A 26,996-nucleotide genomic window follows, 5' to 3' on the forward strand; every position below is an offset into this window, starting at 1 on the left:
CGGCTCGCACCGCCATACTGTCTTTGAGCCACATTCCCATTTTTCTCGCCACATTTTTGTTCCTTTTTTGTTGTTGTGGTTGCTTTGGTTTGCATTTTGCAGTGTTGCTTGTTTGCCTTCGAGTTTTGTGATTTCGGGTCGACCTCACCGATCCAGACCTTTGCTTTGACTTTCTTTCCTCTTTTCTTATCTGAAGGAATCATTTTTAACCTGGTACTTTTCTTGCAGCCCGCAGGTTTGTCGTTTCTATTTTTATTTTTGGGTTTTTTTGTGTGTTTCACACCTTTTTCGGTTTGCTTGTACTTTTGCTGGCAGTGTCGAGTCTCTTTTTTTCCTTTTTACGGATGTTATTTCTCCTCTAGATGATGCTGGGTGGACGAGGGCAGTTTTGATTCTTGGGGTTTTTTTGTTTTCTGTGTCACCGAGGATGAACAGACATTTCCCCACTCGCAGGTATCTGGAACGAGTTCATGATTGACACCTTCATGTCCCTAATAAAGGTGATAAACGTGCACCTGTGGCTGTTATTTCGCAGGACTGGCACAAACGCTTCATCAAGCCTTTTTATCAATGTTATCTGAAGGTTATCTGATCGGATCGATCTCTGCGTGACGCGACATGGCCGGTTCCAGACGCGGCTTGTGTGTTTTTATATTTCGGATGGTTGGTATTTTCCCGTCCCTCCTCCTCGCCTCCTCCTCCTCCTCCTCCTCCTCCTCCTGCTCCTCCTCCTCCTCCTCCTCCTCCAAAGCCATCTGGTCAGGGCAGGAAGAGGCCTGGACTCTTCCAAAACTTTCCAAAACTTCTTCAAGGCATCGAGCTTTGCTCCTGTTGACGTGCAGATGAGCCATCTGTTGCTAATGCTAATGCACACCTTCCCACCCTGGGACGTACCTCACGCTCCTGCTAGCGTTGCTGCTGACCAGTATGACGGCTTCCGATAGGTCCTGCGGCGCCGCGTCCCCCCTCCGGTCGGATCTCTCCCATATCTGAGGCAGACCTGCTCAGGAGGCCCGCAGAGGAATACGATCACTCGTGAATGGATCAGCCCTGATAGCATGAATAAAACATCATGCAGATGCAGCGGCATCACTCAGTGTTGGCTGGAACTTGTGAGGCAGGCGTGTGTGGCGCTACACGTGTGCTTGAACGTTAGCGTGTGTGTGTTGGGGCATGTGTAATGGGATCGTTGCTGCCATTAAGTTTAAAGTGTCATCGTTTTTGAACCACACAGCGTGCCAGCGAAGCTAAATTTAACGTTTTATTGGCGTTAGCGTGATTTATTTGACCCAGTAACGCGGCTATAAACGTCCCCGACCGGTGTTTGGGCCCAGATGTTATTCCTGGTGTTGTTTGAAGAGCAGTTTAGGGTTCCACAGTAAAGGTTCTTTAATGACTGAACATTAAATGAAGCTGTAGCACCTCCTCCATCAAGCTGCAGGGGTGGGGGAGGGGCGGCGCTCTGGTTTGGGCAATTAAGACGTTCTTTCCCAGCAGATAAAGAAAGAGGGAGTTAATTACAGAATGAATGATGATGAGATTGCTACCATGCTTTCCATAATAGCGGGATCACAAATAAATAAGCCGATGTAAATCGCGCTATCCATGCCCCATATTTACTCCAAATCCCATTTAGCTGTCCTTAATGAGCCACGACACTTTGGCTTCCTGATAAATAATGCTGTGTTTACAACAAAGAGCACTTCCTGGAATTGAAGTGGATCAATTCCACAATGGATGCGGATTGAATGATGGATTTATTACGTTTGTTAATCTAAATAAGGAGGCGCGAGCGTACGGGCAGCAAGAGAGGCCGCTTGAACTCGGAAGAGACGCAGAACGCCGCCCCACGCACGCGTGCACGTGGGGGTGCACGTGGGGTATTACTCGTGCTCGCTGTCCCCTCTCACAGATAAACAGGGAACCTTTGGCACGGCGGGCGCGACAGGAAGGAGCAGCGAGTGCTTCCCTGTGCTTCACGCGGATCCCGTTCGGGTTCACCTTGACCTCCGCAGGGTGCGTCCTGGGCGTTGATTTGGCGAGTGCATATTCACCGCGGCTGCCTCCCTTTTCACAAACCATCCACTCTCGTTTTTCTGAAGCCTGCACGGCCGCAGACCTGCTGAATAAATATGGCAGGGCGAGGAGAAGAAAGAAGCTGCTGCACTTCATAAGGCAGGATGACAGGCCCTTCGCCCCGGCCGGCCCTGGAGGGATCCCTTAAGCTTCAACGGGGAAACTCTTTAAGAATCTGCAGCTAGCATCAGCGGCGGGAGGGAAGTGAGCTGTGCTGGCTCTGGTTAGCGCCCGCTAACACCCTCTACAACTGTGATGTCGCTGCAGAAACGTAGAGGAACGATCTTTTCTTCTGCGCCCCTCTTCATTCTGAATTATTCACACGCGGGGTAAATTCTTAAAGCGTGCGGCTGTTGGCAAATATTGAGACTTTTTAAATCCAACACCAGTCTGCTGCTGCGGAGCACCGTGCAATTAAAGAGGAATAGAAAGGGGGGGAATGAACCGTCTACTTACAGGCAGAGAGGGCGGTAGCCATTTTTAATGCCACCACATGCAGCCGGACGATTAATACCGCTGGAGACGGTGTCGCCTGCCTCCGTCTGAGACCCTGTTGTTCGTGTGCATCTCTGCTTGTTCTGCATGACGCGCTGGCCCCGCTTTGAAATTCATAGCGTGCGTCGGCGAGAATATAAGACGCTTGCTGCGCTCTGTAGTTGCGCTGCTGCGGCTCTCGCGGGACCTGCAGGTTATTGAGATGCAGCCCATCAAACACGGGCCCCGTTAGGTCTCCTCTGATCTTTGGGAGCTGTGCCCTTCGCTGTGAGAGGCCCTTCACGGCATGAGGCTACTCTTATACGTGCATTTTAAATAGCGAAGGATCAATGGAATCAAACACCCAGCCGGCCGCGTTAGTATATTTGACTCCACATCTTTTGTCCACGCTACGTCCCTCTGATCTATAGAACCAAACGGGTTGTAAAGCGCATTGATTATTCTTGAATGGTGGACTGTGGCGAGCGCAAACACCCGGAGAGTTTCCACGTCTCTGCCAGCTCAGGTCTCCGGATTTAATATTTATCAGCTCTGTTTGCCTGTGCGGGACACATACAGCTGAAGACGGCATCTGTAATAAAAGTTGCATTAACCTCTCAGAGCGCGAGGGGGGATACAAGCGCGGCTCAGTGTCTGAGTGCAGGTTTCTGCCATGTCATTAATGTTCAATGAGCCAGAGACATTAAATCCTTGAGCTCTGCACTCTATCAATACTGTATATATTTCTATATCAGATTTAATCTGCCATCCCCCGCTGAGCTGCCTCGGTGTCCCCACCAGTCCGGGGTCCAGGATCTTCTCGTCACTACTCGTATCTCCTCACGTAAACGCTGCCGGGTCCCACAGCTGTCTGTCCAACCGGCCCCACGTTTGCATTCAGTCGGTGTGGAAAGTACTTGAAATTCATTTAAAGTTATAAAAAAATCAAATCAAATCTCCTCTGAAAATGACTCGGGTGAAGGTGGGAGAGCTGCAGGCGTCCCTGGAGGGAATTATTTAATCCGATGGCAGGAATGATCCCATTTTGGTGGCGAGGGGTCGTGACTTGCCCAGGATTCAGACGTTTCTACGTGTTTGTACTTAGTTACACGTTGGCACGTCGGGTATATGAGGCAGTTCATGCTTTCTTTCGTCTCTATCTCATGTTTTTGTTGTGTTGTAGTTGTTGTCTGTGTCTTTTATTGGCTTGAACTTCCTGTCTGTGGTCTGCGGCTGCCCTGCCCTAATGTGGTGCACCTGTGTGCAGCTAGTTGCACCCTCCTGGTCAAGTTTGAGTCCCCTCGGATGTTTCATTGGAGATTTTCCCCTCAGTCGGTCTGATTGTGTTGACGGTCTGCCCACGTCTGCTCCTCCTGCCAGACGGCGAGCTTGCTGAGTGCCATCAACATAACACGTCTGCTCGCTGAACTCCCGACTCAGTGAATCCAAATCTCCCGGACACCTGCGGAGTGAAGAGGGGTGAAACTCATATTTGCCAGAATTGCATCTTCTGTCTTCAAAAGGTCACATTAATCCAGAAGGAAACGGCGTTTTTCTGCTCTCGCGGCTAAAGCAACAGCAAGTCGGCACTTCCGAAGCTCCTCATCCAGTGACAGAACAAAACACACCCAATTCCACGTAATCTGTCCATATTTGAGTCGAGGGGGAGGAGTCGGAACCTTCAGGCTGAGCAGAAATTCTGAACCTTGCCTCCTTGTCTGCCTGCTGCCCGCAGTGACCGCTCCATCGCCCCGGTGGCGTCGGGAATTACCGGACGTTCCGTCGGGGGCTTTTGTGTTTGACGCAGGGAAAGGACGAGACTTGGACTCAATTTGTTTTCTGTTTTCATCTCTTCCTTTCTCTGCGCCCCACACCTCAGCGGCGGTGACGAGGATGTTTGTACCTGCTAGACATGGAGTTGCTATCAGTGCAATCCCGGGTAGCACTTTGAGGATTAGGCGCTGAAGCATGAAGAAGCTTTTGAAGTGGCTTTGAAGTTTGCGGTGCAAGTTTAATATTTCCCCCCCGTCGCTGCGTTCTGCTACCTTTGAACATTTAGCCCGGCAACGCCAGCGGGAGGGAGTTGCGTGATGATACAAAGGAGATTTGTATCATCGGAGGGGGGCCTCCAAACATCAGCGTCCCTCCGACAGCTCTACACACACGTGGATTTGTCGGAATGACCAACAAAACAGGAACGATATTTGTGTGTTTTCATAAAGGCTGCGGCGCCTGTGAGGAGCTCAGACTCCGCCAGGACGTCACAACAATTTCAAAGACGTGAAGCGCACAGCAGCTGCCCTCGCTGACCGACAAGGCTTAGCGCTAAGTTAGCCTGGGTCCTGCTGGGATGTTTGTTCCATCATGAGGAAAACCCAACAACAAACTTCTGATCCGCGCGCTCTTGGCAGGCCGAAGGATGATGAATAATAACGGAGGGGACGCTGGAACGGCCTCCTCGCCCAAGCCCGCGGCCACGTGGAGCGGCGCCGTGTCCAGATGTTTCTTGGCTGGCGCGCTTGCCTTCCCTGGCTGCTCACCTCCGTAGGAAATTAATGAATTCCGACTTGATTGATTGTGCGGCTCGGGCTGTGCGAACGCCGGCCGGGCCAGCTGCGTCTCTCAGCAGAACGAGGGCAGAGCTGCGCCGCCCCGACCCTGGCGGCCCACCAGCGGCAATATGTTCACAACCCGGAGGAGGGTGATAGGAAAGCAAGGGATGGTCGACCGCCCCCCCTCCCACGCGACACCTCCAGAGGAGAGGAGACGCCAAGAACGCTTCCCCGCCACCTGAAAACCATAAAAACATTCAGCTCAGGCATGAACCATCCGGAGACCATGCAACCAGCTCAGTGTTCTTCAAACATGTAGCACGATGGATGTGGTCATATAATATGATATTGGAAAAATGACCCTCTTGATGGCAGAATATTCCTTCATTCTCTGCGCAGCAGTCCATAAATGCAACCTGTGGAATTTAAAGTCATTTAAATTCCACTGAGGCGTTGCCAAGTCTTTGAAGCCAAAAAAATTGCTTGTCACCCTTTTACAATTCACATTATTGAGCACATGGCGCCTCCCAGGAGCACCTAGAAATAGAAACATCCCTGTGCAAACTCTTGATTGTGGGGAGCTGAAAAAGCATCGATTCAAATGTCCCTGACTGATGGAACACGCAGGGCCGCTGAAACGTAGCTTCTCCTGCAGAGCATCCGCTAACAAAATGCTCATTTTTCCACATTTAAACTCCTGCCAGCTGCAGCTGTAACCGTGAGTGCTAATGACAACAACATCCTGATTGTGGTACAGCCACAGGATCCAGCCCTCCAAAACAGCATCATGTCCAGGAGGGGTGCCCAATGAGCTCTACTACTTACCACACCGGTAATATTTGATGGTAGATTGTCTGCAGTAATTTTGTTTTTCAAATAAATATAATAATATCTTCTGTGTAACATAGGTTGACTCCAGAGACTGTGGATTTCAAATTGAACAGACTCAACTGGATGCTTTTCCTGAGGCTCCCCTGACAAGAGCTCCATGTGGGGATGCAAACATGCAGGAGTACCTGGACTTGGCCATGCAGAGCAATCAGTTACAGAAGGCAGAGTACTGGCCGTCTGCAACTGAGCTGTATCTGAAACTAAAAGAAATTACTCAGCTATGATTGAAAAGACATTATAAAGGTGTAACTTGTACACAAAGTGTCTTAATTTGTCACCCACCCACAGCATTATTTTAAAGTGGGAAATATGAATAAACATAATGCGTAGTAATGAGCATGGATTTCCTTTTTTTTTAATAGATAAAATCGTGAACTACTGTTTCATGAACAGAACACAGTTTCAGAATGATGACCCCCCCCCCCCCCCCCCCCCCAATACAAAAACAAAAAACAAAGCCTCTTACTTTGCAACAAAACACATCTTTAACATCACTTAACGGCCTCTTACTTTAACATCAAAACACTTGGAACTGCACCTTTAGGTGCACCAATGACAACGGCATAACAGCAGAACAATAAACATTTTTTGAGTCCAATATGGCTCATAAAAAGCCAAATCTGTGTTCTGAATTCCAAAGTCCATTTGTGCCTTGAACACACTGTAGGAATCCAGGAGTGGTAATTTCAACAAGTTAGAACAAGTATTTGACATTGGGAATGGAGAGCCATCCAGGAACTCAATTTTTGGCAACGGTTCCAACCCAGAAGGAGGAAGTGATGTCAGCCCTGTGGCAAACATCAAAACTGTCTGGTTCCCAGTTTTTGGGAACTCTTTTGCAGGGTTTCTCCTGCGGGGGGCGTGGTGGAGCCATGCCTCAGCCGCAGGTGGTGCCGGGGACTGGTGCACCTGCAGATGATCGGTAATCAAGCCACCTATTTATGGACTGTTCTCACGGGTGGCCAGCGTTGGCGTGTCTTGTCTGTTTCGGAATACCCCGGCTATACCCTCCTGGACTATCGTGAGACTTTTTCTTCGTGGATAACTTTTGAACCCGGTTATCGGATTATTGTTTGTCTTTATCCTTCGTGGACTGCTTTTGACCCCGCGCTCGGGATTTTTGTCGTAAGTTTACATTGCCTGTTTTGATGAAGAACTGAGTCGTGGTCTCCACGCCCTTTATGAGTTGCTCAACGTTCTATAAACTTTAATAAAGCTTCTTGGAAAACGATACGCCACTGTGTTCTGCCTGCTTTCGGGTCCTGATACAACTGCTCGTAACAAAAACGTCTTTCACAGACACAGCAGCCTCGCCTTCTGCAAAGAAAAAATGTTCAGGTAGATATACAGTACATGGTAGTTATAACAAAAAACAAAACAAACCTTCACAGCCAAGGAGATAGTCTGCCCAGTACGCCAAGATTACACTTTCTTTTTGTCTCCTGTTGCTCCCTGCAGGGCTGACGTCAGGTGTAAAGAGTCTTTCAATGTCAAAGCCAGCGAGTCGCTTTTCAGAGTGGCAGAGAACTGGGGTCAGCAAAGAAGGGTGTTGCTGTAGTGCTGTCAGAAACTGAAGGGCTGAAAGGCCATCTTTGAATCTACAACGTGAACACAAACACTTTCACTGCTGTGTAGTGCCAACAGCAACAACCAATTAAACTATCTAAATTGTATTATCTTAAGTTTATATATTTTATAAGGTTACATTTGTTATATTGAGTATTTATAGATTAGCATAAGGCAGAGAATGGAGAGACAGACATCATAGGCTAGCAGTTGTAACACCATAGATATACATGCCATGAGACATTTCAAGCAAATTTCATTTTTTTGGGGTGGAACGACAAAAAACAAATGAGAATTTAACTTACCTGTCAATTACAGATGAGTTGCGGTCAATAACATACCATCGGACGTAGTCTGCCACAATGTCCTTCTTTTCTTCAGTTAGAAAGTTAGCCACCGCTAACCAATGGTACAGCTGATTCACGTTGTACGTACTTCAGATAGTGACGGCCATGCTACACTTTGCTTAGCATTAACAGGCTGTTGAGACGTCCCCGGTACGGCTGGTTCTTCAGTCTGTGCTGCGGCATTTAAAAACGCCAAAGACCAACCACAAACCGGCGTCAATCTGCTCAAATGTTTGCCACAAAACGGGCAAAAGGCCACTTGCATGTCGTCCATCCTGCGTCACGATGAAGTCCTTACCCGCTTTCGATTCAAATGATGGTAATACCCTTTCCGTCAGAAAAGTAACTTGTAAATTTGTTTTGTGCCGGCTGCTTTTTCTTACGGAAAGGGTATTACCAACTGTACCGACGGAACGCATCCATTGGCCCAACCGTACCAAGGGTCGGTAATTCCCTTTCCGGTAGAAAATGTTACTTGTAAATTTGTTTCAGCCGCTTGTAAAAGTGTTTCGTCATTTGTAAATTTGTTTCAGCCGCTTGTAAAAGTGTTTCGTCATTTGTAAATCTGTTTCATCCACTTGTAAAATTGTTTTGCACCTCTCGGCCACTGTAAAATTGGCCTGAATGGAATGCTGACTCAAGCACGAGCAGCAAAAACATGGGAGAACCTTAAAAAAACCTACAAGGTTTGTAATAATTGTTTTAAATTTGGTCTAAATGTGACGGACTAATAGTTATAGCAAATGTAGCATTACTGTTTGAATTATTTGCTTATTCCCTGTTTGTAGGAGCTTCGGAGACCACCAACAGGATCTGGCACTGAATCTGGGGAGGTCACTGCTGACAAGTGGAAATAGTTCCCTCTCATGGATCAGGCAATAGGTGGCAGGCCCTCGATTCAGCCCCCATGCCTCATTGCCTCAGCCTGGGGGAAGAGCCATTCATTTCTGAGTCAGGCTCCTCACATTCAGTCCCAGATAGACCTGATGGAGAGTCAGAGACAGAGGAGGAGGAACCAGGGCCAGCACCACGCCAGCGCCAGCGGTGCGATAGGGTCCTGGAGCTGCTGGAGAGGGCCGAGGAAAGGGCGACACGAGAGGAAGCCAGGGAGGAGAGACTTTTAAATCTCTTAGAGAAACTGGTAGACAAAATGTAAAAAAGAATGTATTAATTTGCTTTCTTGGCATCATATGGTTGATAACAAATGCTTTATTCAAAGTTTAAATTTAATTGGTACAATTTTTGATTTTGAAACCAAAACTATTTACAAAAACACACACTTGCATATATATAAACAAGTTGCATTTATCCTATTATGATTTTGAAATACCTATTTACAAAAATGGAACCCAAAAAATATTCAAATTAAATGGAACCTGCCAGAAAAAAAGACTTTATGATGGCAGCCAGGTTGAACAGACGTCAAGCTCCAAAATTCTGGATTATAAAGACCAGTCCTAAATGTAATCATGTTCATAGAGAGCTGGTGGGAGGTGGGTTGGTGCTGACAGGGCAGCAGTCAGTCTGCTCCGAATTTGCTCTCCACATTGCAGGTCTGGCTGCATTTGACCAATGTCATCTGACCCAAGTGCCTCTTCTGAGGGTTCCATGCTGTCACCATTCCACAAGCACACATTGTGCAGAATGGTGCAGCATGCAATGACCTTGGTGGCAAATGCAGGCTTCACCTCTCGAGCTTTAAGGAATATTGCCCACTGTAGTATCTGAAGCCTGTGTATCTATTCTGTGCATGCCTTTACTTCTGTAAGGCCGCACAGCCGCATGCCAGGAGCCACCATGACATTAGATGCTCCACATGTGTCCTGATTTCTGCCTCGAGAAGTTGAAAAGATGGCGGAGGGAAGATAAATAAAGGGAAGATAGGCCTGTTGTTGCTTGCTGTAGTTGAGGAATAACATTTGTCGTGCAAGAAAAACAGTGATGATGCTGTCTTTGGTCCCTGATGATGACTTTTTGCTGTTTGGACAGTATGCCTGAAACCACAGGCTGAAACCACATCCTGTCATCCTTCAGGACCTTCCTCCACTTCATCTTTCCATGTTTGTCCTGAAAGGATGCAGCCTGTTATGATACATGGTGGTAGCGGACCCGAACGCAGGCCAGGACACAGTGGTGGAGAGGTCAAAGGCTTTATTTACAGGGAAGGGGAGCACACATTAACAGAAACAGTCCTCCTGGACCGCATGGGGATCGGGAGGCAGCGTCCGCCCGTCCCAGGTCCATCGGCGAGTCCCCAAACCAGACGCAGTCCCCCTGGACTGCCGGGAACTCGGAACACCGGTGAGTCCTCAACACGCTGCAGTCCTCCTGGACCGGCGAGGACTCGGGAGTCCGGCGCAACACGAACGTGCCCCGAGACACTGAGGGCAGAGGCAGTCCTCCTATACTGCAAGGGGAGCAGGAGCAGTCCTCCAGGACAACAGGAACAGGAGCCAACACCAAGGAACCCAACCAAGCTCCCACACTAGACCAACAAACCACTCCCTACACGAACCAACACCCCGGCCCTGACAGGCAGGCACAACCTGCTTAATAGACAGCAAGATGTAAATTGCCTACAGGTGCGCCCAATTGTGCTCAACACCACACCCTGCAGGCCAAAGACAGACACAAACCAGAAATCCCAACACAGCCCTCTGGAAGAGTTCATTGGTTTCATCCTCTTTCAGCCATGCAACGTCAGCCTGTGGGAGCCCATTGGGAGCAGACTCCCACATTTTGTGCCATCCCTCGTATGTCACCTAATAAGAAAACACACGATTGTATCCGGCAGCCGATATATAGTCACTGAATACTCAAACTTGAGCTTGTTTTTAATGGATTACCTTCGGTTGTGCTTCTGATGTTGCTGTGGGCCACCAGGGCTGAGGTGCTGCATCCATCACGGCGGTCGTCCTCTCGGGAGCCGCTACCGGAACCTTGAATATAACCAGCGTTTTAGTGTAAGTTTTCGTAGTGCTTAACCCTCAATCCCGTCTCTGCCTCGGGAATAGAACCTTATCTGCGTGTGCCCGATTCCCGGTTAATTCCTGGGGTGAAATTCCCCAGGTGGCGTTGTCGTCGACCGATACACCTCTCCCCACCCCGCCACATTTAGATTTGATATTTTTTAAAATTTGAAACTTTACTGTGTTTCCTTATGTGTTGATCTGCTTTGTGTTATGTGACTGAGGATCAAAACATTTTTACATGTACATTTTGGCATAAGTTAAATTACATTTGTGTAATTCTAATATTTTAATATCATACTGTTGAAATATTTGCATGAGGAAGTTTATGTAATGAAAATTATGTAATTTTGGGTATAAATAAAGTTGATGAGTCCTTATATTTTCTGTTAAGTTTAAATCCTGTGAAGTTGGACACGGTGATTGAGAAGTGGAAGGAAAACGATCCTTAAACAGCTTTTTAGGACTTAAATGGCAGATATCACAGAAAAAGAGCTCATCAATAACTGTAAATGAGCCAGACTTACTGGTCAAACCAGGCTTTTGTAGGAAATGGCCTCGTTTTAGGGTTTTTAAATGCATTTCTTTAAATTCTTAGAACACAGAGGAACTCTTGTATTGGGGGCAGAAAAGGTACATTTTTACCTGGTAAAATTCAGTCAAAAGAGCACTAAAAGCATGAATAAACTGAATCATGTAGATTCTAATGACATAAGCTGGAGCTCCATACACCACTGTACTTTTCTGTGTCAACAAGGCACCAAAAGTTTGGTGCAGCCTGAGAGGCTTTGAGCTGCAGCTCATTTCACAATGTTTCAATTTCAATTTGCATCTGTGCAGCATCCAGGCTGAAGGTTGCACTGAACTGCTGAGCAATGCATGATATGTCCACGTTCATGGAAGGGTTAGAAATGAAGGACACACATGGCTCAAGCTGATCCAGGTCACAAAACCTGTTCTCAAACTCTTGCCCAAGTCTTTTTATGAGCTGAGAGCACTTTTCTGCGCTTTAGTCCAAAGCCTCACATGCAGAAGCGTTGTCTCAGCACCATCTGCACAGAGGGGAAGTGCAGCACCTTTTGTCTGGAAATGCACAGAGAAAATGTTCATCTTGGCTTAGATGCATTTACAGCACTGATCCTCTCAGCAACAGTCTCACCTTTGCCTTGCAGCTCCCAGTTCAAACTGTTCCGTTTCCCAGTAATGTCCGTTAAAAATGCAAGGTCCAGTGTCCAGCCAGTGTCCTCCAGCAGCGCGGCGTCTTCCCCTCTGGACTGCATGAACTCTTTTATTTCACTCAAAAGGGACAAAAAAGGAAGCAGAATCCGTCCCCTGCTGAGCCATCGGATTTCTGTGTGTAGGAGCAGGTCACCATATTCAGTTGGCAGCTCCACTGGGGACACTGGGGAACAATTTGAAAATATCCTGTTTAAATTATTCTGATTAAAAATCAAATTGGCACGCTGATTCCAAAATTACAGTCATTCCCCCCCAGCCTGTCAAGTTTTGAAAGCTTCTCCTCCAGATCAGCAAATTTCCCCTAATGAGCTGGAGTCAGACTGGCCAGCTGATGACAACTGGATCAGCTCCGTTGGTGCCGTCACCATTAAGAGGTGTGTGCAGCCCCCAAAAGGTCAGTACTGCCAATATCCTATAGGGGACACTTTGAACCAGAGGGGATCCTATAGATCAAAAAGTTGACCCAGTTTGATTCCGCACCCAAAAACGAACATCTGTCAGACGAACTCCAGTTGTTTCCCAGTATTTCAGTTAAAACGTGGACCAAATTGTTCTGAAGAGAGGCGCCTGTGCTGGATATGACGCGATCCAACCACGAACACGTGACGTGTAGGGGAAGAAGAAGAAGCGAAAGTGAAAGTTCTTAACTTCGGGCTCCATCTTGAGTGACCGAGCCCTGATGGAAAACCTCTAATATTCAGGTAGCATTTGGTTCTTTCACTGCTGTCGTCTCGAATCAATGTTCCGCTGCGAGATGCGGCTTAATAAGCTGCGTGTTCGCGATGAGCGTGCGCGTGTTTCGGACGCACATTGCGGCTGGTCGACGGGAATGTTGTGACGGATGATCAAACTTTGTACCGTGTTTCCTCTAACTGCGTTTTCCGCTAACCCTGAGCCAACATTTTAGAGGTTGAGGAAGCACATTTTAATACTCACAATAAGTAACAATATTATTTGCAGTTAGTGGAAAAATCCACGGAAAGAGGGACACAAACGCGACAGTTTTAGCCTCCTCTCTTTGTCCCTCCACCAGGGGGACAATCAATCCTTTATTAAAAAAGGAGAGTATGGAAAGAGGGAGAGATCAAGGCATTCCATTTTATTGTTTTAACAACTGGTTCTTTGTGGAATATGAATTTGTTATTATGGATTTATGAAATGTGTTCTGTTTTGAATGAAGCAGTCAAGAAAACGAAACGAAACCTAAACCCATGGTGTTTTGATATTTTTGGTCCTGTACATGTGGTCAGATCAGATTAGTCTGAGCAGAATTGGGTGTTTTTTGCCCTTTGCTGTGTGTCATCTATTCTATTCAGCATGTTGGGTTGCTTGACTTCTGTTGGGTCGTGGCAACTTGATCATCACTTCTGAGATATTGACACACCTTTTTCCTGAGGCTGGCTCCAATGCTGCCAACACACCTGGCCATGGATATGGTGGGACTTCTGTGATGAGTGGGGTCAGAGGTGGTGGACAAGCTCTGCTCCAAAACAAGCTTGCTAGATATGTTTGGGATCTCCTCCGCCACAACCACCAGCTGCAACTAGTAGCTGTGCACGCCATGCAGAGTTTTGACCTCTAGGTCAGGCTACAGATGTTTTTTCCAGCACCATCATGTGTTGGTGAGAAACATGATGCGCCTGATCAAAAAAGCTGCTTGTAATCTGACAGACGAGCCATGATGAGATGTCAAGGTGCGTTGTTGAAAATGAAGATCCTCTTCTTGGAATCCTGTCTGAGATGACACAAGATGATGCTGCATTTGACCCACTTTGATGATGTGATGACGTATTTCTGTTTAGTTTTGAATGCATTCTCATCTTATTTGTTGAATTTAATGTTGAGAACTGACATCTTGAAAGAATTTAGGTTTTCTTGTAAACCATAACCAGATAAAAAATGATTTAATTTGTATTTGTGTGCGTCCGTCTAATGCCACCGCACCTTCTGAAACACCCAGGAGAAACATTTTTTCCACAACTATTTTATGTTTAACATGGTGTAAACTTTTAAGATGTCCCAAAACTGTTTTCCAATATATATGTGGCCTGTATGATGTACAGGGTGACATCATATAATAGATTTTGATGTGAATGAGCCGACAATACGTCATTGGACAGACCTCTGCTTGTCTTCATGCTGAGAATCATGTTCTTTAATCTTCTTTTCTGTGTCAGCAGACTGTTCCTGCTTAACCGTTTAGACTCACATTTAAAAATGAGCGAATGTGTGATGGAAGAGGAAGAGAGAGCAGAGTCCGTAGTGCCCAGCTGTGTGTCCCTGAAGAGCGACATGTCCAAAGACCCCCCTTACAACTTCTGTATTGGACCTCAAGGCTCACCTTTAAAGTAAGGTTTTCTGAACCACATAACTCTGCCTTAGAACATTTCACAACCATACAAAACATCATTTTGTGGGTATTAGCCTCTACTATCGTGAAAAATGAAATTCATCAGCTCTTTAAAATGAAACGGTGCACAGTCCTTTCACCATGTTGGCCTGTGGAAAACCAGTGTTGTCGGCCCGATGGACCAGCGTCCCCGTCGTTGCCGGACCACCGTTGGCCACCAGTTGGGTTTTGGGATCAAAGTGGGGGCGTTTCCTGTATCCGGTTCTCCTCACGGATCCATGACTACAACATGTTGCTGCAAGTGCAGAGACGTTTGCTCTGGAAAGAACTTTAGAGCACATTCAGCTGCAGGATGAGGGGCTGGAAAAGGTGCCAGTTCTTTTCTCACTGCAGGGAACAGTTAAAAAAGCAGCTTAAACTCTGAAAACATGAAAATGATACAGAGACATCATTGATTTATTGATTCAGTTGTTATCCAGAATGGATTAGAAATGTTCCTGTTTGATAAAAATGCAGTGAATTGGGATTATTGAACTCCAACCTCTACAGATTATTTACCTTCATCACAGTCTCATCACTATTTCTGATGTTTCCTCAGGATGGACGAGGACAGAGCAGAGTCCACAGTGCCCAGCTGTGTGTCCATGAAGAGCGACTGGTCCAAACTTGAACCTATCAACTTTGGTATCAGACCTCAAGGCTCACCTTTAAAGTAAGGTTTTCTGAACCACATAACTCTGCCTTAGAACATTTCACAACCATACAAAACATCATTTTGTAGGTATTAGCCTCCACTATCGTGAAAAATGAAATTCATCAGGTCCTTAAAATGAAACGGTGCACCAACATGTCAGGTGTTCGCTCCCATTAACTCCCATGTTAATTTTAGTGTGGTAAATCTTTTAAAACTGAAAATTGCTTCTGTTTTTAACTGGTCATTTCTCCTACATGGGTTAACATCATCTCACTAAAATTCCTAGGCATATATTTTAAAGTTTCCCAACAATATCCACCATTGCAGAGTGCTACAGCTCTCCATTTAGATACGGATGGGTAAGACATGGCAGGTCTGTGCAGCTTGTTCTGCCACACTGTTCCACCACATGTCATGAAAATTCATTAAAAAGTCTATTTATAAGGCTCCTGTTTCTAATAAACCCATAGACAACAATATCAGTCATTTCTAAATGGTTGAAATAAGCTTTTGAATACGCGTGACCTCTGTGCTATTTAATGATCAGTTTCAGAGACCAGACGACTGTATTTGGAGCATGAATGGAGAACTTTTGTTCTATTCTATGAGTTTATATTCCTGATTTGGCACTTTTATTTTGAACATTAATTCACAATGAGGAAAAGCCACTAAACACTTAAATCAAATACACTTTTCTCCAACTAAACGAGCTTGTTGGAACGTAAATAACTTTATATTTTTTGCTCAGTGTTCATTCAATCTTCAACTGTCAGAGCAAACTGAAAGTAGAAGTGAACGCAGCCTTTCTTAGGCGTTGCTAACGCCCAGTAGACATGTATAACCACTATTCCCATTTTTGACAGGTATCAGAAACGGTCTGCTTCCATTGGAGATTCCTCCTGTCCCGAGGGTGAAAAGAAACGGAGAACTGAACTGCAGACCGCCGACCTGAACAACAGCGTCTCACGTAAGCTCGTACATTTGTATTTATAAGATACTTTTGGGTCGGAATAAAGGAACAACTTGTGTATTTACAATGTGCAAGAGAAGATCCAGAGAGCTCTTGTTTGGTTCCACTGGAACCCCTGGACCCTCTTCAGACCTTCCTAAATGCTTAGACAGTATTTAGCAACATTTAGTCATTTAGTTCTGGAAAGTGTTAAAGAGCTGAAGGCAGGTGACCTTTACAGGACAATGGGTCTGCTGAGTATGATTTGTTTGGAGAAGGTTTGATGTGTTTTTCTAAATATCATCCAGCTTTTACCAGCTGTTTAGTCCAAGCAAACTCTTGGAAGACATGGAAATGGTTGTTATAGACTAAATTAGATTGAAACCCAATGAAATAAAAGAATAGGTGTACATAAGAAGACATAACATTTCAAACTGACAATAAGATGGGTCATTACCCGACTGTTGCTTCTATCATTCAATCATGACAGAATATTTTCCAGTTGAGGACATCTGTGTTACTGCTGTAGATGACAATTGTAAAATGATTTAAAAGATTGTTTGTTTCAGAGGGTGGTGAACTGCAGGAGGTGATAGAAGGTCATAAGATGAGTCTGAAGAGCAGATGTGAACATGTGACTGAAGGAACTAATGAAGCAGGAAGTGGAACCCTGCTGAACAAGATCTACACTGAGCTCTACATCACTGAGGGACAAAGTGAGGAGGTGGACACACAACATGAGGTGAGACAGCTTGAGAGAACCTCCAAGAAGAACATCCAGGACACTCCAATCAAGTGCCAGGACATCTTCAAAGTCTTATCTGAGAAACAGAGACACATCAGAGTGGTTCTGACCAACGGTGTCGCCGGCGTTGGAAAAACCTTCTCAGTGCAGAAGTTCAGTCTGGACTGGGCAGAAGGTTTGGAGAACCAAGACATCAGTCTGGTGCTTCTGCTCTCATGGAGGGAGCTGAACTTGATCAGAGATGAGCAGCACAGTCTTCTCTCACTGCTTCATGTTTTCCATCCAACATTACAGAAGATCAGAGCAGAAGATCTGACTGTCTGGAAACTTCTGTTCATCTTTGATGGCCTGGATGAAAGCAGATTTTCACTGGGTTTCAACAAGCACCAGGTCATCTCTGATGTCACACAAGAATCGTCCGTTGACGTGCTCCTGGTGAACCTCATCCAGGGGAACCTGCTTCCCTCAGCTCTCATCTGGATCACCTCCAGACCTGCAGCAGCCCATCAGATTCCTCCCTCGTGTGTTGACAGGATCACAGAAGTACGAGGCTTCACTGACTCCCAGAAGGAGGAGTACTTCAGGAGGAGGTTCAGTGATGAAGATCTGTCCAAGAGAATCATCTCACACATCAAGGCCTCCAGGAGCCTCCACATCATGTGTCTGATCCCAGTTTTCTGCTGGATCACTGCTATAGTTCTGGAGGACATGATGACCAGAGACCAGAGAGGAGAGCTGCCCAAAACCCTGACTGACCTCTACTCACACTTCCTGAGGGTTCAGATAAATAGGAAGAAGCAGAAGTATGGAGGAAAGCAGAGACCAGAGGAACTGACTGAGGCTGATAAAGAACTCCTTCTGAAGTTGGGTCGGCTGGCGTTTGAACATCTGGAGAAAGGAAACATCATGTTCTACTCAGAAGACCTGGAGCGATGTGGACTGGACGTCTCCGAGGTGTCGGTGTACTCAGGAGTTTGTACAGAGATCTTCAAGAGAGAGAGTGTGATCTTCCAGAAATCAGTCTACTGCTTTGTTCATCTGAGCGTTCAGGAGTTTCTGGCTGCCGTCTACATGTTCCACTGTTACACCAGGAAAACAGAGCGGTTATAAGTCAGTTCCTAAAATATTCTGAACCAAAGGACTTTTCCGGGTTTGCTGGGTTGTTTCATTAACGATCCAGCCACATTTCTTGATGACTTCCTCATGAGAGCACTAATGAAATCTCTCAAAAGTGAAAATGGCCACCTGGACTTGTTTGTTCGCTTCCTTCATGGTCTCTCTCTGGAGTCCAATCAGAGGATCTTGGGTGGACTGTTGGATCAGAGGAAAAGCCACCCAGAAACCATCCAGAAGGTCCTCAACAACCTGAAGGAGGTGAACAGTGATGAAATCTCCCCAGACAGAAGCATCAACATCTTCCACTGTCTGATGGAGATGAAGGATCAGTCAGTCCATCAGGAGATCCAAGAGTTCCTGAAGTCAGAGAAGAAATCAGAGAGGGAACTGTCAGTGATCCACTGTTCAGCTCTGGCCTACCTGCTGCAGATGTCAGAGGAGGTTCTGGATGAGCTGAACCTGCAGCAGTACAACACCTCAGAGGAGGGACGACGTCGCCTGATTCCAGCTGTGAGGAACTGCAGGAAGGCCGAGTAAGTAAAGATTTCTGGGGCCGGACATCGGCGTTTAAATCAAGCGAGTGGATCATGTCAGGTAGCAATACCCCCTCCAGTGGTCATTCCTTCAATTCTTTATCTCCATTGCAGCGTCCATAAATTAAAAACAACAACAATTCATCCAGAAATGTTCAACACTGGCTGGATATAAGTTCAAAGGTCAATCCAGACAAACCAACATAAGGCAGGAATAATAGGAGCCACAAGTTAACTGACTATCATGAAATTACTGTCATGTCATTAAATCACTTTTGTGTGTTTGTATACATCGTATTCTAACGACAGAAAAACACATTTTAACTAATGACACGTGACTATTTTGCTTCATTTGTTCAACGTAAAAACAGCCGGCCTCGTTGGTTTAAATGGGTGTTTTAGGTCTTTGTGGCGGTTCCGTTTGGAGCCTTTATGTGACCCACAAAGTTGTTTGACCCTTTCCACACCCGTTAGGTGGCAACTTCATCACTAGCAACAAAAGGTGCAGTGAAAATGATTTGAAGGAAAACAGGCAGATAGAACAGAAGCTGAGGGCAATCGATGCAACCAGAGACTCTGATGTCATCGATCGGATCGCTGAATTAAGACTTGACGCACCATCGTACAAATTGGATGAAATGCAAAATATCCAAAGAGCCGATAGACAGATAAAAAGATGCACGTTTCTTTAAACCATTTGCTACAATCATTTTAAATATTGAGTAATTATGAGCTGTTCTAAAATAAGACAAATGTTGAGAATAATTCAGTTGCATTTCAGATCTGATGGTCGTTCAAACTGTTGCTCTACGGTGTTTCCAGGAAATGAGCTACATTTGTGTTGAGGTCGATTCTCAGATGAGTTGATTAGAAATCCCAAAGTTTGACTCACTATTTTTGTTTCATACACAACAGACTGTCTGGTAGTTTTCTTTCAAAGAGTCATTGGGAAGTTGTGGCCTCAGCAATGACGTCAAACCCTTCTCATCTACGGGAGCTGAGCTTAAGCAAGAACCAAAGCCTGACAGATGCTGGAGTAAAGTTCCTGTCTTCTGCAATGATGCATCCAAACTGCAGACTGGAGACGCTCAGGTCAGGAGGCCTCTGTTGGTCTTTTCTAAATTTCTTTACATTTTCTGCTTTTCTCTTCATTTTCAGATTTAGAAATGTGTTTTTATTTGCCCCATTTATTCCTTTTCCAGGCTGTCTTACTGCAGTTTATCAGAGATCAGCTGTGACTCTCTGGCCTCGGCGCTGAGGTCCAATCCCTCCCATCTGAGGGTTCTGGACCTGAGTTGGAACCAGCTGCAGGATCCAGCAGTGAAGCTGCTCTGTGGTTTTCTCCAGGATCCTCTCTGTAAGCTGGAGACTCTCAGGTCAGTCAGAGATGATCCAGTACTTTCCCAGGTGTAACTAGTTAGACAATAAATGTTTCCATGTTTGATCTTTGTTATAAACGTAGTGTTACAGTTCTCAGAAAAAAGACCACACAGGACAGATTTGCAGTATTAAATTGGTTGTGGAAATCTGTCCCATGTGAGGATGGTCATCAATGACTAGAAAGGAAGTATCAGTTGTAGATTTGTCTTGTTTTATTTTAGGCTGGCCACAAAACCGCCCAAACATTCAGACCAATCAAAAATGGTTCTTCCTGTCTTTTAAAGATCAGAAGGAAAACTAGAAACCCCAAAAAGAAAGCTGCTGCAGTGTGCCATGCCCCTTCTCTACTGAGAAAAGCCATCCCAAAAAAGAGAAAAGCCCAAGTGTGAAGTGAGCACCCTGTTAAACCTTGGTACCGAAAGCCTGCAGTCATTCTCATCTTAGGTGGCTTCATTCCAGCCAGAAGCCCAAACCTGCCTCCCTCTTAAAGGGGCAGCAGGTCAGTCCAACCACAGAAACCTTCATGAAGATCTGAAGCTTTCAGCATCCACAATTGTTGCACCTCACTTCCATTGGAGTCCAAATCAGAAGTCAACAAGTTGATTCTACACCGATTCTACACAATGCAACCATTTTAAAAAGGTTTCCATCCATAAGTTTTCACACATTTTTAGATAAATCTGTTTGTTCATCGCCTCCTTCTGTTGTAATGGTCATTAAAGAAAATGACCTTATTGGAGTTTTTCTCCTCACAAATATGACTTTCTATGAACGATGCAATAAATGCAGCTGCAATCTAAGACAATATGGAAGTATGTGTATATAATAGTAGTGGAAGTAGCTCATAAAATAATACATTTGCTCTTCTCATCGAATCTCTCTATGTTATTAAAGAAAAACCTGCTCTTAGTCAACAACATCTAAGACATCAACCAAAAATCCTAATTTTATACAATCTAATATAAAACAGTAGAGAAGAGTCTTTCTGCAGAGACACTGGTGGCAGGAATGCAGAAGTATCACCTGCTCAACTTGGAAGGTGGAGCAGAAACCACCAGCTGAGAAGGTCCTCAGCGAGAGGAAGTGGTGGAGAACCATGAAACTTGCTAAGCTCCACCTCAGCTCCAGAGACGGGCTGAGCTGGAGCTGTGGCACCAGGTATCGCCCAGAAGAGCCTCCAACAAACAAGCTCTTCTCTTGGGAGGAGAGGGCTTTGAATCTCAGCTCAGTGTGCTTGTCTCTAGTAGGTGGCAGCTGCACCTTTTCCTGAGCTCCTTGTTGATGCCCTGAGGGGAATTGATGCTCCTGCAATGTTTTCTGGCAGCATTGAGCTTGCAGTGGGGCAATCAAACCCACTGTGGGGGGGCTCTCTTTCCTTCTCTCATCTGGAGAACAAGTGACACCAGCTGCCAATCATTGTTGGAGAAATGTGCAGTCAGGGGAACGATGCGTCCAGACTATAGCCACCCTTCCAGCATCCAGCAGTGTCTAAAACCTTTGATTTGGTTTCACCAGAGAGTGTAGGGATTGCAGGGTCGCTGCAGCATCGCCCACAAGCTATCAGGAGTGGGTCGCTTTGTCCCAACTCCTGACAAGAGTTGAGTGCTACTGAGAAATGTGGTCTCACAAACTTGGAAGGTATTTTGACCTACACACACTTTACATACGCTGTAGATCTTGTCCAACTGCCCTGAAAGAACCCAAAATAGGAACATACGGCAGATAAGCCGGTGCAGGACCAGAGGTTTGTTGCTTGTAAGCTGTGTTTTGCTCTGGTACATGTTGATTTTTATTTGTCTTCTCTCAAAATAATTGTTATTTTAGCCTAAGTGGCTGCAGTTTATCAGAGACCAGCTGTGATTCTGTGGCCTCAGCTCTGAAGTCCAACCTCTCCCATCTGAGGGTTCTGGACCTGGGCCACAACATGTTGCAGGATTCAGGAGTGAAGCGGCTCTGTTCTGGACTGGAGAGTCCAAACTGTAAACTGGAGAGGCTCAGGTCAGTCTTCATTTTTCTACCTATATACCAGCTGCTAAGATGGTGAAGTGAGGCTGTTCTCAACACTGCTGTGATGCACCACATTAAAAAAATTCCTTGTAATATCGTGAATTCAGGTCTGACCCAACTAAGAACTAACGTAGGTTTAGTACTGATGCAGATAACATGCAGACCTGCACCGTATAACCTCATCCTGCATTTTTCAGATTAGAGCTCTGCAGGTTATCAGAGATCAGCTGTGGCTCTCTGGCCTCGGCGCTGAGGTCCAATCCCTCCCATCTCAGAGAACTGGACCTGAGTAAGAACCAGCTGCAGGATCCAGCAGTGAAGCTGCTCGGTGGTTTTCTCCAGTATCCTCTCTGTGAGCTGGAGACCTTCAGGTCAGCTTTCTTTTATCTAAACTCCATTGACTTTTGGAGAAGAGAAGTTTAGTATGAATTGAAATGAGCCATTGAAGTCAATTTTATAGATACTTTTTAACTATGTTGTTGCTGTAATATCCCAGTTTATCAGTGGGGGGCCAGAGCTCTCCTGACTCCAAGGGACCCTGATTAAATAATAAAATAAAATGAAATAATGATTTTGAACAAGTGTAACATGACTTTTCCTCCAATAAGAGATCATTTCTTGCCATGATTCCTTATTCACACTGAGTTGCTGCAGTTTATCAGAGATCAGCTGTGACTCTCTGGCCTCGGCGCTGAGGTCCAATCCCTCCCATCTCAGAAAACGGAACCGGGGTCGGAACCCGCCGCAGGATCCAGGAGTGAAGCGGCTCTGTGGTTTTCTCCAGATCCAAACTGCCGACTGGAAACTCTGAGGTAAACACCATTCTCAAAAATGTCCATTATTCCATCCGAGGGTCCTCACACTTTCTGAGTGTGTGTGTTGTGCCCAGTTCCTTCAGGAGGGAGGGCCACACGGGGACCACTTATTCATGATAAATTGATTTAAGGACAATGAAAAAGCCGACAGATGGTAACCAAAATTAGACAAAACTAGGTGAGGGTGCCTGGTAGACACCAGCCAACGAGGAGGGAGATGGTGAGGGAGACAGGAAGTCATCTAAGACAGGTTGTGCCTTTAAAGATGAGCCACAGGTGAGATGGATCTCCATGATGAGATGGGAGGGAAAGAGGTGGGAGAACCTGGGAAGAGTGAGGGCCAGAACAATATAGATTCTCCTTTGGAACAGTGCAAACCTGAGAGGTTGGAATTGTGGTAATTACATATTACTATCATTTTTTAACCTGTAACTAAATTAAATATTTACAGATCATGCCTTTGATTAACCTTTCAGATTAATACTGGTTTCACTTATAACCTTATAAAGTTTCCCTTCTTTATTTAGATTAAGGGAATGCAGTTTATCAGAGATCAGCTGTGACTCTCTGGCCTCGGCGCTGAGGTCCAATCCCTCCCATCTCAGAGAACTGGACCTGAGTGGGAACCAGCTGAGGATTCAGGAGTGAAGCTGCTGTCTGATCTCGTAGAGAATCCACACTATGGGCTGGAGACATTGAGTCATGGCTGGTTGAAGCCAGTCAACTCCCGCTCATCTGCTGCATCACTCACTGACCACTGGTGAAGAGCATCTGTGGAAACATCTGCCGTCTACTCCCTCCATAGATGAAAAATTCAGTTTTTAAAAAGCGCTGGTGGACTTTCAGGAGATCAGTCGATGGTCGACAAAGCAGAAGCAGCTTCGCCTTGAAGTTAAATTAGTTCCTGGTATCACACAATGCTTCTTTATAAAGTTCTAAATGGCTCCTCGGCCACTCTTATAAGCATGGAAACATTCTCTTAATTGTCTCTTCAAATGTCTGTATTATACGTTACTATTTTACATCATGCCTTCAGAATCTTTAGGGTTTAGTATTTACTGTCTCTGTGACATGGAGCATTGGAATATTTCAGCTGCAGCCAGCAAAAACCCATCAGAATGACGGCTATCGGTGGGAACCGCAGGTCATTTGACTTTAGTCAGTCTGTTCAATGTTATAGGATTTATTGCAATCTAATAAAAACTATGAATAAATGTGGGAAATAGGAAATAAAAAGAAGCAAAATGACCAAAAAACTCCCATGAATACTGTAAATTTAAAGATGTCAAGAATGGAATATCAGTTAAATTTAATCAAACATAAAGTGAAAAGGCCTCCTTTAAGTTTACTGCAAAAATAAACACAAAATCAAGAGCGACACGCGCCAAAAACGTCTCATTCTCTCTTCTGTCTCCACTCATTCTTTTATATTCTCTTAAGATAATGGGGACGGGGTCGCGTGATAACAAAACAACCTAATTGGGGACTATATTTTTGTTGCAAGAACTTTGGCTCTTCAGAAGTTTCTATGTTGGCTTCCACAGATTGTGCATCCACTAGAAACTCAGTGTTTTTGAGGAACTACCAGGAGTGGCTGGAGTGGAGGCCAATGACGCTATAGCTACATATAGCTACATATAGATCACCGTTATCCTCAACCCAAAAGACCACCAGTTGGCGCAGCAATACTAAAGATAGGAGGTTGTGGTCGTTGCGCAGACGCGGAGTGATATCACGCACAAACGTGCCCTATGTTCTATATACCGTATGTTTGCGACCAAAGGGCACACGTATTAAAAGGTGCAGCCTCAGTTACGGGTGCTATTTTTGTATTTAACACATACATCAGGCGCTCCGGATTATAGGGCGCGGGCATGGTAAAACATACCGCTACGATAGCTTAAAACATGCATGCTAGCGCGTATTTAGCAATTTTGCGAAAGCCGGCAAGTCGAACAACCGACAACAATGTTTCCAAAATTAAAATTTTCGTATTTTTCGTATTTTGTTATTAAGCCCCGGAGGGCTGAAGCAGGACCGCTGTTAAAAATGTATCAGTCCGCGCTTCCAGTTCTGGTGCAACGTCCAGTTCTAAATGTATGAATCCGCGTATTGACGTTTCAACGTCCCATCAGTAAAGGAGAGATTTGGATATAGTCCCCCTGAGGTGGTGTTTTTAGAGCAGTTCTTAACAACTTTCTCTTTGCCTGATAAGAGGTCCAAACATTATTTCACTTCCCTATAAAATACTCTAAAATTTGCCATTCAAGATCAGATACCACCAGGTATAATTCATCCTCTAAATTTTCACAATTTCTTATTCTGTCAGGCTGTTTTTAAACCTTTGGCAACATCAAATAAAGTACTCAACTGGTATTATGTCAGGCTGGTTTACATCCCAAAAGAAGCCAGCAGAAATAAAGCACAACAGTTACACAGACTACGCACAATAATATAGAGGATATAAAAAACAGTGTTGAGATGGGTTTGTGTCACTTTAGTAAAATCAAAGCATTTTTCTTTATGTGCCAGCAATGAACACAATCTAAGAAGTCTTTGACACTAAACATATGGAGCTCCTATAGAACAAACTAAAGATTTGTTGTTATTAAGATAAAGAAATGCAACATTTCCCCCAGAGAACGATGGCGATGGAAAAAGCCCTGGCTGTGTGTGTGCATCACAGCAGGCGTGGGTTCTCCTCTCTGGAGTCATGCGGGTCTCCTTTGAAGGGCAGATGAGGAGGTTGGTTACAGATTCCCCTCAGAAAGATGATTACGGTGCCAAAGGTCATCACCGGGGTAACCAGGAAGAGGCAGAGTCGGTCTACTGTACGAGCGATGCCGCTCCAGTTATCCTTCTCCTGTCAGGACCAGACATTTACGCCACTTTTGATCTTTTTAAATCAGACTTTGGGTTGAGGACTCTGTTTAAACCCTCTGAGCTCATTGTAGTCGTTCTTGTTGCGCATGTGTTTAATGATGTAGTGGCTCCATCCACAGCCGGCTTGATCTCTGCGTACAGCTGATGGCTCCTCCCTCTTCTTGTGGTTTCACAGCCTCCACACAGACACCAAAGCTCAGAACTCAAATGAAGCTACTGATGCTTCTATATCTCATGTGTTTAAATGTTTCTGGAAACGTCCTGGCAGCGTGTGTGACTCGGGTCACCAGTCCGTGTCTCCCAGACTGTTTCTCAAACATCAGCTCACTGCGGGACTTCACACTGTCGTACTCCTCAGCCGAGGCAATGTAGCCCACTGAGCTGGATCGCCGCGGTAACGCTCCATCCCAGTACGGCTCTGCCTCAGCAGGGCGGGACATGCGCAAGATGTGGGGTAATCGCTGGAGGAAGAGCTGGCAGAAAAAGAAACAGGATTTGGAACACTGATACTGATGTGTGTGTGTGTGTAATAGTGGAAAAACCACATGTTCATTGTCATGACCACTTGGCTCCGAATGACCACAACATAAACGGGGAGACCAAGCACTTTTAACAAAAAGGGATTTATTGAAAAGTAAAGTGAACAGTCAATAGTAACGGTGAAAGCAGTAGGGTGCAACAGGGTATAATCAGAATCCAACGAGGGTAATCCCAACGAGGCTTTAACAACGGGACTGGCACTCTCCAGTGGACGCGTTCGGCAAGGTTTCCAATTTCGTTCGGCAGCAGCTGACCCTCGGCCCGATCAGCCCCATCTCCTCCTGAACACGGGTTTTTAAGCCATCACTGGTTCATCAGGTTAATGAGCCCCACCTGGAGTGGTGGCCTCCCAAACAGGTCCAGACAGCTCCATCTGCAGGCCAAGCACAACACCAGACCAGGCGCAGCCAAAGACACCATATCCCAAATAATAAACCCAGACGTGAGGCCACCTAGTGGGCCGTCACACCTCCCCCCAAAAGATAAAGGCCCATAGCAGGAGGGGGAGTTAATTACCAAAACCCATTAAACAAAAAGAAAATATTTTAACCAAAAGAAACCTTCATACACACATGCTCATGCACACTCGTAAACATTACAGCCTCACACTTGCAACTCACGTGACCCCAAGCATTCGGCCTGTCTCTCACCCAAGCGTACTTGTCGGCCGTCCAGCTATCCGGCGCCTGGAAAGCACATTTAAGGGCGACAAACAAAGACATGGGCGGACAGACAGACACAGAACAACCGAGGCTCACTCGGACGGAGCTCGGGAGAGAGCGTCCGCCATAACATTCTCCACCCCACGAATGTGTTTAATCACTAAATTGTAAGGCTGTAAGAATAAAGACCACCGCATCAACCTTTGAT

At 45.6% G+C, this 26,996-nt stretch overlaps 2 protein-coding genes and 2 long non-coding RNA genes across 9 annotated transcripts; 2 read left to right on the forward strand and 2 right to left on the reverse strand.

The window, feature by feature from the left end:
- Positions 1–7,149: 7,149 nt before the first annotated feature.
- LOC130520375 (uncharacterized) lies at positions 7,150–8,245 on the reverse strand. The gene is made up of 3 exons (XR_008948813.1): positions 8,021–8,245; positions 7,865–7,934; positions 7,150–7,591 (listed from the first exon to the last, which is right to left on the reverse strand). It is a non-coding gene; the product is annotated as an uncharacterized LOC130520375 (long non-coding RNA).
- A 1,795-nt stretch (positions 8,246–10,040) lies between these two features.
- Positions 10,041–12,684, reverse strand: LOC130520374 (uncharacterized). Its single transcript, XR_008948812.1, has 3 exons — positions 12,035–12,684; positions 10,753–10,845; positions 10,041–10,668 (listed from the first exon to the last, which is right to left on the reverse strand). It is a non-coding gene; the product is annotated as an uncharacterized LOC130520374 (long non-coding RNA).
- On the forward strand, positions 12,669–18,212 carry LOC130520371 (protein NLRC3-like). Of its 6 annotated transcripts, none has more exons than XM_057024091.1 (5): positions 12,669–12,815; positions 14,295–14,462; positions 15,063–15,176; positions 16,022–16,125; positions 16,677–18,205. In XM_057024091.1, exons 2-5 carry the CDS (start codon positions 14,332–14,334, stop codon positions 17,960–17,962), a joined length of 1,635 nt encoding a protein of 544 aa, XP_056880071.1. In that variant the 5' UTR covers positions 12,669–12,815; positions 14,295–14,331; the 3' UTR covers positions 17,963–18,205. The 6 variants fall into 6 exon arrangements, with proteins under 6 accessions (XP_056880071.1, XP_056880073.1, XP_056880075.1 ...); XM_057024090.1 differs by lacking the exon at positions 12,669–12,815 and adding an exon at positions 12,834–13,808 and having other exon boundaries at positions 16,677–18,206; XM_057024093.1 differs by lacking the exon at positions 15,063–15,176 and having other exon boundaries at positions 12,687–12,815; positions 16,677–18,210.
- LOC130520373 (NACHT, LRR and PYD domains-containing protein 14-like) lies at positions 18,056–23,087 on the forward strand. The gene is made up of 6 exons (XM_057024096.1): positions 18,056–18,501; positions 19,417–19,593; positions 19,704–19,877; positions 21,706–21,879; positions 22,086–22,259; positions 22,543–23,087. The coding sequence occupies exons 1-6, from the start codon at positions 18,056–18,058 to the stop codon at positions 22,697–22,699; spliced, it is 1,302 nt and encodes a 433-aa protein (XP_056880076.1). The 3' UTR covers positions 22,700–23,087.
- Positions 23,088–26,996: the final 3,909 nt, after the last annotated feature.

The sequence above is a fragment of the Takifugu flavidus genome, unplaced genomic scaffold (assembly GCF_003711565.1).
Source record: "Takifugu flavidus isolate HTHZ2018 unplaced genomic scaffold, ASM371156v2 ctg359, whole genome shotgun sequence".
NCBI lineage: Eukaryota > Metazoa > Chordata > Actinopteri > Tetraodontiformes > Tetraodontidae > Takifugu > Takifugu flavidus.